Raw genomic sequence first — 16,352 nt, 5'->3', positions numbered from 1 at the left:
ATTACTGTTAGAATCTAAGTCAAGCCTGAGTTGACTTTTGGGCTTGGCTCTTTTTCTTCCCTTTCTCCTTCACCCCAAGCATCCACCAGGGGACGCAGCTTCCCCAAAACTTTCCATTCAGCACTTGGTTTAAGGAACTCAGTCCACGTTTCCCTGTTAGTCCAGGCCCGCGGTTAAGTCACTACAGCCCCAGACCCGGCCACCCGTCGCCATGGGGACGGAAAGCTATGATGTCACCCGCCACCGAGTGGGGTGTGTAGGAGTCTATATTCCCATTTTCCCCAAATCCCCCGCCAGGACACAAGAGTGGAGGAGGGAGACGAAACCAAAGACTTTTTCCTTTCCCAGTCATCTCGCGCCCCCTGTGTTCAGGAAGTGGATGGCTGCCACCGCGCGTATCCGCACTGGCACACCTGCGTGCACGCGTGGGTCCCAGCCTCGTGAATGTGACGCTCACACCCTACCCTTCAGAACTTTGCTCGAACTCCGCCCCGCCCCCATTCCCAAGGACTTCAAATAAGCGTGGTCTTGGCCAGCCCCAAACCCTCAGGAACCTCTTAGACTGCACCAGGGACCTAGATCCCCGCTCAAGGACCCGGGTTCCCCAGGCTCCTCCCGGGTCCTTTGAGCCCCGCCCCTCGGCTGCGAGGGCGGGAGGCGGGGCTGGGGGCACGGCCCCCAGGCTAGGGGCGGGGCGGAGGGGGCCGCAGCCCCGGGCGGGGGCTCCGCTCAGGCCCGCGAGATGCCGGTGTCGGCGGCCCGAGCGGCTGCAGCTGCAGCGGCGAGGGAGGTGGCGGTAGAGGAGGCGGCGGGGCCCAAGAGGGGGGCGGCGTGGGGGGCCGGCGCGTAGCCGGGACTATGGAGGGGCAGAGCGGCCGCTGCAAGATCGTGGTGGTGGGGGATGCAGAGTGCGGCAAGACGGCGCTGCTGCAGGTGTTCGCCAAGGACGCCTACCCCGGGGTGAGGAATCCGCTTTTTGAGAGGGGACCGGGGATGGGTGACAGGGGCCTCGGGGACGGATGGAAACGGGTGCCAAGGTAACCAGGGACAAGAGAGAGGGGCTTGGAGAGGGGGAAGAGATGTTGGGGGCTCTGAAAGGACTGCAGAGGATTGGGGTGGAAGGAATTAGGGATCATAGCGAGATGAATGGGATTTGGGAGAACCAGAGGATCCGGGAGGGCGCGCAGGGGGTAATGTCGGAGATTCTGGGCTGCTGAGAGGGAGAGAACTAAAGGCTGAAGGGATCCGGAAGGGGTCTGGAAGCCTAGCAGAAAATCCGTGGAGGGAGCAGCTCCTGGGATCTCCCCTTTGCCCAACCCCAGACCAACTTCTGTCCAGGGACTGGGCTGGACCCGGTATGGGAGGAAGGAGGGCATTTGTGAGGACTGGAGAAAGGATTTCATCTTGACCCATCTGTATCTGCAGAGTTATGTCCCCACTGTGTTTGAGAACTACACCGCGAGCTTTGAGATCGACAAACGCCGCATTGAGCTCAACATGTGGGATACTTCAGGTAGCCAAGTCCCTCGGGGTCACCCTGACTTCTGAGGCCCCCAGCCTGACCTCTCCCTTGAGTAAACCTTAGATTCCAGGTCATCCTAGCCCATCCATCCAATTCTAGGAGAAAAGAATATCAAATATCTGCTTAAAGCCAGGGAAACTGAGGCAGAGCACACTCAGCCTAATAGAAACCATGTCCTGAAGGAGGAAAGCCCCTCAACTATGTTCTGCCTACCTAGGAAAGTTGGGAAGGAATGGCTTTTATTTTGGAACAAGTGTTTTTAGGAAATGAGTATAGGAGATATACTTAGAATTCCTTCTTGGGGTAAAGGAGAGTGATTTCTCTGAGCTGAACTAAAGAAATCTGAGATCCATTCCCAAGAGGATGGGAGAGCTCTTTCCCTACCCCTGCTCCTTACCTTCCCCCAAAAATGAGGAGGGTTTTTATTTTAAGGCTTTAGAAGATGTTTGTCAAGGGTTGGGGGTATAGCTCAGTTGTAGAGCACTTGCCTAGCATGTGGAAGACCCTGGGTTCCACTGGATGGGGAGGGGAGTCTGTCAAAACAAGCTCAGAAAGTACAGTCAGAATTTCGTGAGAATGTTGATAGATTTCCTGAGCTTCTCTAAGGGGTCTGAAACTCAAAAAGATTAAGAATTATTACTGTTAGATGGGTGCAATGTCATATGCCTATAATCCAACTACTCAGGAGCTTGAGGCAGGAAGATAACAAATTTGAGGTCAGCCTTGGTAACTGAGACCCTGTCTCAAAATAAAAGAGGCTAGGGGGCTGGGGTTGTGGCTCAGCAGTGGAGCACTCGCCTAGGGCATGCAGGGCCCTGGGTTCAATCCTCAACAACACATAGGGACAGATAAATAACGTGGAGGTGTTGTGTCCAATTACACCTAGAAGATGAGTATTAAAAAAAAAAGGCTGGGGATCAAGCTCTGTAGTAGAGCACTCTTGGGTTCAGTCCCCAGTATTTGGGGATGGGGAGAGTAGAGAATTATTACTCTTAGGGAAACCCAGAGAGATGTTTCCCACCATTTCACTTCCCCTCTGCCTGCTCCTCTCCTTGGAATAATACCAGAATTCTGTGATGTGTATTAATGATTGCTCTTTTCCATTCTCTGCTCCCAGAATCCCTTAACCAAGATTTCTTAAGTCTACTATTCCCTTCTAGGCCTGCCACTCACTCAGGACCCTTGTCTGTCCCTTCACTGTCTTCCCTCAGGTTCCTCTTACTATGATAACGTGCGGCCTCTGGCCTATCCTGATTCCGATGCTGTGCTCATCTGCTTTGACATTAGCCGGCCAGAAACACTGGACAGTGTCCTTAAGAAGGTGGGAGACTGGGGAAGCAGGGCAGCTAGACTGAGGGGACTGGACAGTATGGTCCTGAGGAAGAAGTGATGACTGGGGCTTGGCTATCAGCTGGATAGTGGGTGAAGCTCCCCCCTCCCAACTCTCCCCTCATTCCTCCTATCCCGCCCCTTCACAGCTGAAAACAATAGCTGGAGGATATGGGGAGAGTAGAGAAGTAGACAGGGATTCCCTACCAGCTCTCCCCTTCTTCTTGGTTTGGGAGCCCCAGATGAAGGGAATGGGAATGTTGATCCTGGGGCTCAGGATAGCCCTGAGGCCTCCTCTTCAGGCCCCTATTTCCATGAGAAAAGCCCATGGTGAATGGACTGAAATCAGCTAGCAGCACCAGTTTCCAGTCAAGGGAGGATGGGATTTGTATGTTCACAAGAGAAAGTATGGGAAAGGGGAGTAGGAATGGGAAGATTCCAGGCTGGCAGACCCTTCCTAGCCCTTCAGGGCAGAGGAGGGCCCCATTCCCACAGCCCCATTGCAGCTCTCTTCACTATCTCCTTCTCTGAACCCCATTGTGCTGTCAACCCAAGCCCAATATTCCCAGATCCTTTCTCACATGGGAGAATTCGGAAGGATACCTGGTTTCGGCATGCTATGAGGAAGGAAGGGCATCCTCCTGGTGTGGAGCAGGAATTTTCCCTGTGCCTCCCTTTATCCCTCCATAACTATTTTCTTCTCTCAAATAGTGGCAGGGTGAGACTCAGGAGTTTTGCCCCAATGCCAAGGTTGTGCTGGTTGGCTGTAAACTGGACATGCGGACAGACCTGGCCACACTGAGGGAGCTGTCCAAGCAGAGACTTATCCCTGTTACACATGAGCAGGTGGGACCTTGACCTCTAACCTAATCCTAACCTAGACCTCTCACCTCTGCCCTTCTCTGCCTCTGATTTGAAAATGCCCTACCTGGCTCGTCATTTTACTCTGTCCTCTGACCTCTGACCCTTGACCTTCCCCAAACACTGACCTCCAACCTCAGCCCACAGCATCCATGCCCTTTGCTGAGCTGCAGTATAAGCCCTATAACTTTCTTTTATGTTCTTCTTTTCCAGGGGACTGTGCTGGCCAAGCAGGTGGGGGCCGTGTCCTATGTTGAATGCTCCTCCAGGTCATCTGAGCGCAGCGTCAGGGATGTCTTTCATGTGGCCACAGTGGCCTCCCTTGGCCGTGGCCATAGGCAGCTGCGCCGTACTGACTCACGCCGGGGACTTCAGCGGTCCACTCAGCTGTCAGGACGGCCAGACCGGGGGAATGAGGGCGAGATACACAAGGATCGTGCCAAGAGCTGCAACCTCATGTGAGGGGCTGCGGTGGGGAGTGTGAGGAGGGGTGGTGAGGGGCACAATTGTTCCCCCGCCTGCATCTGGGCTTCCTGACCTCCTGACCCTGGCTGGGAGGTTAGGGCAGTTAGAATGAGAAGTTTTCCTGGCCAGGAGAGCATCCCCCTTCCTCTCCTCTGGAAGTTGAGGGAGCTAACAGGATGGGCATCTGGGGCATGAACTGGGATAGGGCATGTGGGCATTAGGGAAGATGGCATCAAGCAATGACTTTGGTTGAATTCCTATATAAAGGGTACCTTCCCTCTCCACCCCTGGTCTTTAAATCCTAGTCCTGGCTTCCTTCCCTAAGGAAAGTGTCCATTTTATGATCTTTTTTTCTCTCCTCCCACTTCTACAGCTGTTCTCACACATTCTAACCTCCAGGCAACACACACTACATTTTAAAGCAAGGAGAAGCTCCTTCCCCATCAGCCCACCAATCCTAGCTTTCCACCTCCCTTCCCCCAACAGTCCCAAATAAAGCCCATGTCCATGGAAAACGGCTGTGGCTTTAGTTTTGTTGCTTTCTCAAAAAAACAATCTAGTCTCTAGCAGCAAGGAGGGAAAGTTAATCACTGCGGGGGACTTTCCTGTCCATGCCCACAGGTGGAGCAGAGTTGAATCACACCTGTCCTTTTGGGAGCCAGAGGTCAGGGGACGAGATATCTTGGGACTCTTCATTCCAGTTAATGAGGCAGACAATCCTCAGACCATTAGGGGTCTTGGAGTGGACTGATGTGCAATCACATTACCCAGCCCAGTTGGGGCTGCCACTAGCATGGGAGGGGTCCTGCAAAAGTGGTGCAGGCCCCTTGCTCACCATCTCCACCCATGGCTTTGAGCCTATTGATACCTATTGATTGGGGTCACAGGGTAGGAGGGCATCAAGAGCCTCCGTGTTACATAAGTTGACCCTGCATAAAGTTTCCCCAAAAGTCACTCGTTTGATTCTGGGGTCTCCCTAAAGACAGGGACTCTCTACATTCCATCCTGAGTTCCTTGATGTTTATAGGGGAGCATCAGCTCTGAATTTAGGGTCACCCCTGCTGTCCACTAGAGAATGAAAACCAGTGGAGGGGATGGCAAGAACAGTTGTTGTCAGGAAGGACAGTGCTGGTCTGTTTTCTCAGGAGTCTGGTTTCAGATTGTCCTGTATTCCTTCCTTGGCTCTGGTCCCACTGGCCTCTTTTTGGTGACATTCTCCTCCAGGAACTATACTTGACCCTCCCCTTCTCTCCCAGCCTTAACCCCAGCCAATTCTTCCAGACACATTGGGAGAGAACACAGATCTTCCCTTCCCTTCTGCGGGGATCCTACCTTAATTCACAGCCCATTCGGCCCTAGGCATTTAGCAAATGTGCATGGCACCATTATGGGTCACACAGGGGCTTGGAAGCCTGAAAGAACCAGTCTCTGAGCTTCCACAGACCAGCCCAGTGGGGAGGAGAGGAACCTTAGGTGTGAAAGTGCCTTGGCAAAGGGAGAAAGGATGTTTGTAAAAGAACTGGTTGCTGCAGGAGGTCCTTCTCCTAAGCCAGGTCCTGAGGGTTGAAGAGTTTGCCAGATGGGGAAGGTTAGAAAGACTCTGGGCAGAGGGAACAGCAGGTGCAAATGTGGAGAGGAGAGTGAGCATGGCATGGTGGGGTTCCCATGACAGCAAGAGCAAAAGACAAGCCTGGAAAGGTACGTGAGGTGGCTGCACAGCCAAGGGAACCAGGACTTCATTCTGAGGAGGTGAGCAGCCACCATGGATTTCAAACAGAGAGTGATCAGACTTGTTTTTTGGATAGATGGTTATCTGGATGATATGGTGAGGGTTAGCGGTTTGGGCTCTGAGGTATGGCACATAAAAGAGCTCCCCTTTCCTGATGCTAGGCCCCAGACTTTCGAAAGGAAATCCCTACCCATTCCCTGGCTCAGCGGACCCTCCTGTTGGACCCCTATTCTAATTCATCTTGGCCAATTTCAAGGATTCTAGGATAATTTCAAGGGCACTGGACATCCTACCTTGTCAACCAAGACCTGGTTAGGGGCTGACTTTAAGAACCTCCTCAAGGACCCCAAGTCCTGGGCTGAGGGTGCTGGAGATAGCTGGGGTTCTTAGGCCTAGCTAGGTGGGTCGCTGTCTGTTCCAGAGGACTGGACCCTTTCCCTCACAGGGACCCAGCATAAAAATCAACTTGGGATTTTTGGCTGGATCCTTCTCCACTTTGAATTGCTCAAGTACAAAGCAGGCTGAAGCCTGCAGCTGCCAAAGTGCAGAGTGTTTGTATCGGCTCTTTTCCCCAGCCTCCCTCCCCTGCCATTTGCGCTCAGGGAATGCAAACACATTTCAATATCTGCCTAAAGCAAACATAATTAGGAAGATAAATCAGTTGGAGGAGCCCCCAAAGTTTAATACATTTCCAATACCACCCAGAATGGATTTTGGTCCCCTCTTCAGGTCTGGGCTACAGATCTTTTTTTTTTTCTGGGGAGGAGGCTGTGCCTCTGGGCTGGGGAGCCCAGTGGATGAGAAGAAGGAATGGGGCTATTCCTTGATCCTCAAAGGCCCTTGCAGACTGGGGAGGGGAACTTAGAGCCACCCCCACCCTAGAGGCAAGAGTCAGACCCAGCTTCCTCCTCTGCAGCTGTTTCCCCCACAAATTAGACACCCATTTGAGAAACAATGTAGCCTCGTTAATCATTTAATGAAATAAACAATTAATCATGCTGTGATGCAGCCAGTGTTTTTTAACCTCAGCAATCAGCCTGCTGGGGGGGAGGCGGGAAGGGAAGGAGGGAGGACTCAGACTAACCTCCACACACTGCAACTGGCAAGGCAGCACCTGCCTGAACCTCAGACTTCACACTAGAAAAGGGGGCTGATCACATCTACTTCATTGTGCTAGTGAAGAAGATTCCAGAGAGGAGAAAAAATGAGAGAAAAGCTTTGACCTTCTGGCAGAGCCTGAGCTGTTGTCAACCTTTATAACCAAGATAGTTGTGCAGGTTTGAGGACTTGAGTTGGGCCTGAGGGCGTGTTTGGTGTGGGCACCTAAAGCCGGAAGAAGATGGAAGTGGCTGTGTCTTATTACCTGTCCTGGGAGCTGGAGAGAGCTTTAGTCACTCCTCCAAAGGTTGGGGTCCTTTGGTCTCTATCTTTCTGAACTCTCTTTCTCTGAAGAATTTTAGTGAGGACCCCATGTTGCCATAGTAACCTTCCTCAGCTACACCAGAACTCCTCATTGGGGCTGCAAAAGTGGGGAAGGAGTCATGTCCCAAAGTCATGTCTTTCATTTCCCAGCAGACACCAGGACCTGGTATTGCTCTCTTCCCATACTCTACTGTCTTCCCCAGGAAGGGGGTTAGTTCTTTGTTCTAGTAGTTTCTTGTATAACTTTGGCTCCTCTCCTGCCTCCATCCTTCCAGCCAGGTTCCCATGCCTCCTTCATCTCTAGTCAACCCCTTCCTGCTTTCCTCAAGGCTGAGGGTAAGAGTAAGAGAGGGGAGGCTCCAGGTCTGGAGGAGTGGGGTGATTTCTAAGCAGATATCCCCCAGTAGCTAGAGACAAGAGAGTCATGTACACAAGTGCCCCTCCCCCCCCAAGAAAATGCCTCTGCTGTTGACTCCTAAATAACAGATGTCTGTCTGCATATTAATGAGATTGGACGAATAATTGGTGAGTTTTTCATTCAGTGTCAGAATGAACCCGGAGGCCTTATGTTCATGCACACAGACACCCACTCACCCCCCGACTCTCCTCTTCCCCCAGAGCACAATGAAACAGAACCAGACACTGGCAGCCTTGACCCACAAAGGGGAGGAGAGGGGCAGATGGGAACAGGGAGGGGGTGTTAGCAGGAGGGAGACCCCCAAGATCTGTTTGTCGGGTTTCTCTGTCTTGATCACTGACTCCCCACCAACCCCCCAGGGGTGAAAACTTCCATTTGTGAGGTTTAATCATTCTAGAAAAGGGGCCTAGGGGAAGGTGGGAGTCAGAGAATAGGAGAGAGTTTGCTGGGAGGCAGTCACTGCCTAGAGAACAACACAGCAGTGGCCTCCTTCAGGAAGGTTGTGTCTCACCTGAACCCTGGAATCAACAGACCCCTCACCCTGCCTTAGACCTGTGCTAGGGTATGCGAAGGTGGAAGAATAGAAGTTCTGAAATCAGTTAATATTTGCCAGCTGGGTGCCTTGCAAAAATTGCTCAATATCTCTGAGCCTCATTCTCCTTGTTTCTAAGAAAATCTACCTTGTGAGATTGAAAGGATGAAATGAAATGTGCCACATGCCTGGTTTACCATAGTCCCCAACACATACTGGTTCTTTTCCCACCTATCCCCAACAAAACAGATCCTAGACAGTTTCCAAATTGCTGTCTCTCCTGCCAAGACCCACCCTTGTTAGGCCAGAGATTAATTAGAAGTTTAGTAATTATCCTGGCTGCCTGGACAAGATACAGACAGAGGCAAGAACAGAGAGATTAGATAAGGCAGACATAGAAGAGAGGAAGATGGAAACCAATGCTCAGAACAGGAAAGACCACAGAAATATAGAACCACCAGACAGGAAGAGGGAATGTATTGCAGCAGAAAAGGGGGCCCCTCCAGGCCTGGGAAATATAGCTCAGTTGGTAGAGTGCTTGCCTCGCAAGCACAAGGCCATGGGTTCAATCCCCAGCACCACAAAAATAAAGGGTGGGGGGAGGAGCGAGTCTAGACTCTAGATTCTTCTAGAAGCCCCATTTCTGCTATGAACTTTCTGTTTGACCTTAAGCAAGTCTTATATACCCTCTTATCACCTCAGTTCCCTCTGTCAAATGACTGGTTTAGTTTACTCTCCAAGGTTCCCTCTCATTGTGTGAGAACAAGAGTCCCAGTGGCCTGGGGAGGGCAGGAGAGGGAGGTGACTGCCTCTCCCCCCCAATGGCCCATCAGTCATTTGTGCTCTGTCTCCTCTCTCCCTTGGTAAATGATCTGCTGCGCCAGCAAACAACTGTCCATTGTGTCCTAATGAGGGACGAGCAGGGAAAACCAATCACTTATGATGCAAATGAGCTGACGGCTGTGGCCTCCTCACATTCACTGAGTGCCTCTCTTCTGCCCAGAGCCCAGCGCTGCCCCAGTGTGGCCTTTCTCCAGAGCCCCAGTTCCCATCTGGACCTGGTGGAGGAGGGGGAGGCCCAGCCTGGCCCTGGCATTGTTGCTCATTGTCATTCCCTGCAAAGAGCTCTGACCCTCAAAGCCTCAGAGTCAGGTCTAGCACCCCTGTTTTTTGGTTTATTTGTTTATTTATTTCAATTGAGTGAGGGCTGGAAGTGTAACTCAGTAGTAGAGCACTTGCCTACCATGCACAAGGCCCAGGGCATGTACACAACACTAACATACACACACCCTCAAAAACTTGAATAAATAGGCTGTGGTTGTGGCTCAGTGGTAGAGCCCTAGTCTAGCATATGTGAGGCACTGGGTTCGATCCTCAGCACCACATAAAAATATATAAAGGTATTGTGTCCATCTACAACTAAAAAATTAAAAATAAAAAAATTGAATAAATAACATTAATTTTTAAAAAGTTTGGGAGCAAATAGAGCATGTCTGTAATCCCAGTTACTTGGGAAGCTGAGGCAGGATTGCAAGTTAGAGAGGCCAGCCTGAGCAACTTAGTGAGACCCTGTCTCAAAATTAAAATTGAAAAAAAGGGACCTGAGATTGTCGCCCAGTGATTCAGCACTCGAAAGTCACTAGGCAAAATAAGTAAAAATAAATAAAACTTAAGTGAATTTCATGTCACATATTACCTATTGTTAAGATATATAAATCAATGGCATTTAGTACATTCAAAGTGGTGTGACCAACACTTCTCTGCACTCAGGTTTTGTGACCCTCTGCTCCCTGTGGGGCAGAAAAGCTACAGAGGCCTCAGCAGAGTGGAAGAGTAATAGAGGCTAAAGGCTAAGAAAAGCCCAGAGCTGGTCTGAAGTGAACAGAATGATTCTCTGTGTTCTAGGATGCCACTAGCTATAGAAGAAGGTTTGGCCTTTGGGAGGGAGGGAGATCACACTGTTGGCCAGCACTGCCCTGAAGCCGCATCTTTTTTTTTTTTTTTTTTTAAGCACGGGTGATTGAGCTCAGGGGCACTGAGCCACATCCCCAGACTTATTTTGTATTTTATCTAGAAATAAAATGTATTTATGGGTCTTAATGAGTTGCTTAGCGCCTTACTTTTGCTGAGGCTGGCTTTGACTCTCAATCCTCCTGCCTCAGCCTCCAGAGCCTGCACCACCATGCCCAGCTCTGAGGCCACATATCTTTAGGAAATAAATTTCTCAGAGGATCATTTCCCCCTCTCAATTTCCTTGGTATTTGTTTAGATACCAGAGGTAGCTTCTACACAGATCTTGGTTTCCATGGCTTTCAGAGCTTCTGTGAGTTTGGGGATGATTCCATCAGCAGCCTTCTCATTTTAGGACCGTGGAGGACCCTGAGACAGCCCCCACAAACCCTGTGTCTCCAGGAAAACCCCACCCCTCACCAGGCTCCAAGAACAGGGCTTGCCAAAAGATTTTCTACTTACTTGGCACATATGCTAGCTTATCTGAGTCTTACAGACTAACACCTGGGAAGACCCTTCTAAATTGTAACTTGAGTTTCCTCTGCTAATATACACTACCATATGTGGTTTTCAAGAAAAGATGGCAAAACATCTGCTTACCTGTGTGTCTGTTACCTTTGGATGAATTCTTTCTCCCCTCATCTAGATTGTGTAAAATGCTTTAAAAACCTTTCTGGAATTATCTAGTGCCAACTACTATAGCATTGCAAAGAAAAAGCTTTCTTTTTGACCTTCTCCAGCCTCCCCTCCTCCCCGGCTGGAATCCATATTCCTTCTCTCCCAGACATAGTTCAGACAACATAATGAGGGCATTTCCATCTGTGGTCTAATGAATAGGGATTCCTGGGCTGATTAGTTCCAAGTCTGCCACCAACTCATGAACTGACCCTTTTGACAAAGCCCTGGACCTCAGTTTTATCATCTGTAAAGTAGGGTTAGCATTCTACCATAGTAAGGAGAGATGACTGGTAGTGCTTTGAACCTGCCAAGGGATTACCATGAACATCATAATTATTTTTTCAGTGATGGCAGCAACAGTTTGTCTGCCTTGAGTGTCCAGGCTGGAGAAGGCCTGACTCACTGATGTTAGGGGAAGCTGTGTGGGTGGGTGTTGATTTGATTAATTAAAGAGGTGGGGCTTCATGATAGTAAAAAAAAAAAATCAGAGAAAATCCATGGGAATGGGTTTAGAAGAGGAAGACATTTTGATTACTTACATTGTTTTGGGGCTGGGTGCCAAGGCACAAGCCTGTCATCCCAGTGATTCCAGAGGCTGAGGTAAAGGGATTATAAATTCAAGGCCAGACTCAGCAATTTATTGAGGCCCTAAGCAATTTAGTATGACCCTTTCTCAAAATAAAACATGAAAAGGGCTGTGTCTTAGCTCAGTAGTAAAGTACCCCTGGGTTCAACTCCCAGTACCAAAATAAATAGATGAATGATAATAATATTGGAGTAAATCAGGGCCCTAAAAGATGGGTGGGAGGAATTGAAGCATTCCTAATGGCAAAAGTGGCTTTCCAAAATTTTTGAGGGTGGGTCTTGCAGTTGGATAAACTTTTTAATTAATGGAGTTCATTCATGCATCCTTTAACTCATTCCCTTAACAAATACTCATTGAGTACCTAATAACATATCTGCCAGGTATGGAGCAGGGTTATGATAAAGAAAAATGGTACTAACTTGTTAATAAGGAATTATCAAGGAGCACATCTCAAAATAAAACTTCTGGGATATTCTAAATGGGGAGAAAAACCTGGGGGAGGTTTTTGGAAAAGAGGTTAGGCAAGTATTGATTGGCAGAGATAGCAGATCAGGACTTACCTAGTAAAAATATAGTAAAAGCAAAATCTTTTTTTTTTAATTTTCTTTCTTTTTTTTTTTTTTAAAGAGAGAGTGAGAGAGGAGAGAGAGTGAGAGAGAGAGAGAGAATTTTTAATATTTATTTTTTAGTTCTCAGTGGACACAACATCTTTGTTGGTATGTGGTGCTGAGGATCGAACCCGGGACACACGCATGCCAGGCGAGCGCGCTACTGCTTGAGCCACATCCCCAGCCCCTTTAATTTTCTTTTTAGAACAAGGGCTTGAACACTGATGCTTTTACAAGCACTTTTTTTTTTATTTAAAAAAAATTTTGTAGCTGTAGATGGACAGAATGCCTTTATTTATTTTTATGTGGTGTTAAGGATCAAACCAGTGCCTCACACATGCAAGGCAAGTGCTCTGCCACTGAGCTACTGCCCCAGTTCCCAAGCCCTTTTTATTTTAAGACAGGGTCTCACTAAGTTGTCCAGGCTGGCCTCAAATCTGTGATCTTCCTGCTTTAGGCTTCTGAGTTGTGTCGGTTAGAAGAGGGTGCCACCACATCTGGCAGCAAGAGCAAAGTCTATGGATTGCTACATGTGGAGGCCACATGCCTAAAAGGGACATCAGGTACTGCATGGAGAGGCTAGGTTTGGGATGGTAGGTAGAAAGAGTCAGAGAAAGGTACATTAGAGGACCTTTCCATCTCCTCTCTTTGGATTAGGTGCTCCTCCCTCCAATTCTGACAACTGGGAGTTCTCATATGGTCCTTCTAGCATCTCCTGGCTTCTTTTGGCCACATTCTACCCTACCCAAGCCTTAAAGCCCAGTTGAGATATCTCCTCCAGAAATTCACCTAGAGTGGGCAAACTCATTACATAATCTTTAAGGATTTTGTTTGTGTTTTGATGGTGCTGGGAATTGAACTCCAAAGAGCCTCTTACCAGAACTCTGCAAAGGTCTTCTGTGGCTTTCTTGGCAAATCTATTGGATAGCAAGCAACTTCAAAGTCATAAATGGATCTTTTCACTCTCTCTTCCACAACCAAGCATGCGTGCGTGCACACACACAAATACACACACACAGAGGCTACCACAGAACCAGTCATAGTCTCCCCTCATTGACCTCGGGGTTATTCGCTGCCTCCAGATTGCCAGCACAATGCACTGGAAAGAGCAAGGACCTCAGCTTCACATACTTATTTGAATCTACCCCTTCCTTTTGTTGTGTGACTTTAAGCAAGTTGCTTGATCTTTTTTTTTTTTTTTAGTATTTTTAGTTATAGATGAACACAATATCTTTATTTTTTTTAATGTGGTTAATGTGGTGCTGAGGATCGAACTCAGTGCCTCACACGCTAGGCAAGCGCTCCACCACTGAGCCACAACCCCAGCCCTTGCTTGACCTCTTGAAGCTTCATTTTTCTCATTTGAATGTGGGGAATAGTGCATGAAACATAATAGGAGTGTGGCAATTTGTGTATGTGTGTGTGTGTGGTACTGGGGATCAAACCCAGGATCTACATCCCAGCCTATAAGTGATAATTTTTTTTTTTTAAAGATAGAGTGACAGAGGGGAGAGAGAGAGAGAGAGAGAGAGAGAGAGAGAGAGAGAGAGAGAGAGAGAGAGAGAGAGAATTTTTTAATATTTATTTTTTAGTTATCAGCGGACACAACATCTTTGTATCTTTGTTTGTATGTGGTGCTGAGGATCGAACCTGGGCCGCACGTATGCCAGGCGAGCGTGCTATCGCTTGAGCCACATCCCCAGCCCATAAGTGATCATTATTAATGACTATCATTGCTGTTGCTCCTGTGATCAGATGGTCCATAGACCCCAGGGATGGATTTCCATTCTACTTTTTAAGTTAGTCATCTTTCCCTCTTATTGACCTCCTTCTGTTTTGTCTTCTTTGGGTCTTTTCTGTTACCAGTCTTGAGTCTGCTGGCATTTCTCCCTCTGGGTGGGCTTCCTTTGCTCCCCTTGGAGAGCTCAGTTGCTGCTGACTCTCACAGGGTATGGGCTCTTCATGCCTCGGCAACATCAGTCAATAAAGGTAAATTACAAAATCATTTGTTTTATTTGTTCTTATTACCTTGAGGGCTGTCTAAAATTGCCTTGCTTTTGAAAGCCATATTTGCATATCTCTATGCTAGAGTCAAAGGCTGAAGCTGTGGTTTCACTGCAATTTAAATATTAATAAAACCTCATAAACCTCTGTTTTTTTTTTTTTAAGTAGTTTGGCCCTTCTGCTCCTAAATTGCTAATATAATTTAATCTTTTGTCCTTTGCTTTGTATTTGCTTAAAGAGCCATTTTGGAGTTAACTGAAGCCAGCTGCTGTAACCTTGTAGATAAGAACCACTTACCACCCCACAGACTATTCTCAACAGGCCCAAGACTCACCTCTCCTGGAGACAAAAGTTAAGGGGCCACAGATAACATTTTATACCAACTAGCATGACTTATACTCAGCCCAAGGTTCTGGGACTTGAGTCTACTGTAGAATCACAGGTTGCTGGGCCCCATCCCCAGTTTCTAATTCAGCAGGTCTGGGTGAGGCAAGGGAACTTGCACACTTAAGTTACTAGGTGATGCTACTGCTCACATGGAAGAGAATGGAGGCTATGCTTTGGGAACCACTGTACTCAGCTGCATTTCAAGCTACCATATCATTTTGGGTCCTGGAAACTAGGTTTTCAAAGTTCATGTTCCCAGGTACCATAATACTGGGGAAATGTCCAGATCTTAATTCCTTCCAGCCCTTCAAATAATGGCTTAGATTCTCCCAATCATCCTAATGCACAGGATAAGAGCCTTCTATACTCCTCCAACCCCTGCTCTCTGCAGGAGCTGGCTGTTACCAGCTCTCCTTAATTTTCTATTTGCCCAGATTCATTTCTTTAATTTTCTCCTTGTTACAGGCAGATTTACAGGCTGTTAGTGGGAGTGAGGCCTCATTGAAATATGGTGAGGAGGTCCCCAGCTCAGCCATTTTGCAGCCATTTATAAGTGAGCCCCCACATTCCCTGGGTAGCAGGCCCCATTCTCTCAGGCTTCTTTCAGCAAATCTGTGGTTCCCCCTCACCCTGCTCTTCTCTGTGCCATCTGCATCTGGGGCTGTCCTTATCGGTTCCTGACAGCCTTTGCAGGATACATTCTGGGCAGCTTGGCTCCTTCCACTCAGACCACCCAAACACTGATTTTATTTTTCCTTTCTTGCATGTTTTTGAGCCAATACTTTGTTGATGATGCTGGTTGCATTTTTTAGCAAGGAGATAATCTGCTGGAGCTCTTCTCTAGGCCCCCCCCCCACTCTGTGCCCTCACTATAATCCTCCTCCTCTTTTCCTTCCAGCTTCTTTGCAGTTCATTTTGTGAAATGAGATAAAAGGCAGTGTAGGAACTATTTCCCAAGTGCTGCTGTGCCCAGAGAGGGATAGAGATTGTGGGGTGGAAACGTGGAAGGACATCTTAAAGTCAGAAGTCAAGGGAACAAGAAGATTTATCCCAGCATCAGATAGGACTCAAACTGGGCCAGGCACTCTGAGGACAAGGCCAGAAGTTGAATTCTGGGAAAGGTTTTGCAGAGCATGAATCAGATGGGGTATACAGTTGTTAGAAAACCTTGAGAGATAATTATAAAAGACTTAAAAAAAATATGCTTTCATCTAGGATTCCTGGAAAGGCAGTAATGTACTACAAGATGGATGTTGCTTTTTCTATTAACCCATCAGGTGATGGGGGGCAGAAGACTGAGGCCAAATTCATCTCCAAGGCCCAGTGAGTCATGACTCGTCCCTGGAAATGAGACACTCTGAGACAGAAGACTGGACCAATTGCACTTCTGCTTGCTTCTCACCTGCTTTTACCACTAACCCCAAGAACAATCAACTCCCTGGCAGGAAGACAGGGAGCTGGCACTGGTCCAGGGGAGGCCCTGATGTAGTTGAGGCTGAACTGGAAGGCTCTGACAACTGAAAAATACAGTCAGAAGCTGGAAGGTTGGAAGGGAGTAGAAATGGTAGCCATGATCCAATTCTATAAGTCTACTTGCCTGTCATGGGGTTGCTTTTACTGTTTCTCACCATGGCCCCCAAAGGAAGCAAGTGCCAATTCCTTATACAACCTGCTCCTCTTCCAAAATTCCCTTAAGACTTTAACCAAAGTCTTCTGGCTTGGGTTCATGACTAATTCAGGTGGAAAACTGAATGATGGGATGGAAAGGCAGTTTCAGATCTCCATACAGTCACTTACTAGC

The 16,352-nt window shown here is 48.2% G+C and overlaps 1 protein-coding gene across 3 annotated transcripts; it reads left to right on the top strand.

The window, feature by feature from the left end:
- Nucleotides 1-700: 700 nt before the first annotated feature.
- RND2 (Rho family GTPase 2) lies at nucleotides 701-15,893 on the top strand. Of its 3 annotated transcripts, XM_081271664.1 has the most exons (6): nucleotides 701-960; nucleotides 1,426-1,513; nucleotides 2,734-2,843; nucleotides 3,563-3,697; nucleotides 3,926-4,170; nucleotides 15,767-15,893. In XM_081271664.1, exons 1-6 carry the CDS (start codon nucleotides 859-861, stop codon nucleotides 15,876-15,878), a joined length of 792 nt encoding a protein of 263 aa, XP_081127790.1. In that variant the 5' UTR covers nucleotides 701-858; the 3' UTR covers nucleotides 15,879-15,893. The 3 variants fall into 3 exon arrangements, with proteins under 3 accessions (XP_081127790.1, XP_081127792.1, XP_081127791.1); XM_081271666.1 differs by lacking the exon at nucleotides 2,734-2,843; XM_081271665.1 differs by lacking the exon at nucleotides 15,767-15,893 and having other exon boundaries at nucleotides 3,926-6,910.
- Nucleotides 15,894-16,352: the final 459 nt, after the last annotated feature.

The sequence above is a fragment of the Spermophilus citellus genome (assembly GCF_964194105.1).
Source record: "Spermophilus citellus genome assembly, chromosome: 17".
NCBI lineage: Eukaryota > Metazoa > Chordata > Mammalia > Rodentia > Sciuridae > Spermophilus > Spermophilus citellus.
Note: the sequence above shows the minus strand (reverse complement) of the source record. Positions and strands in the feature narration are given on the sequence as shown.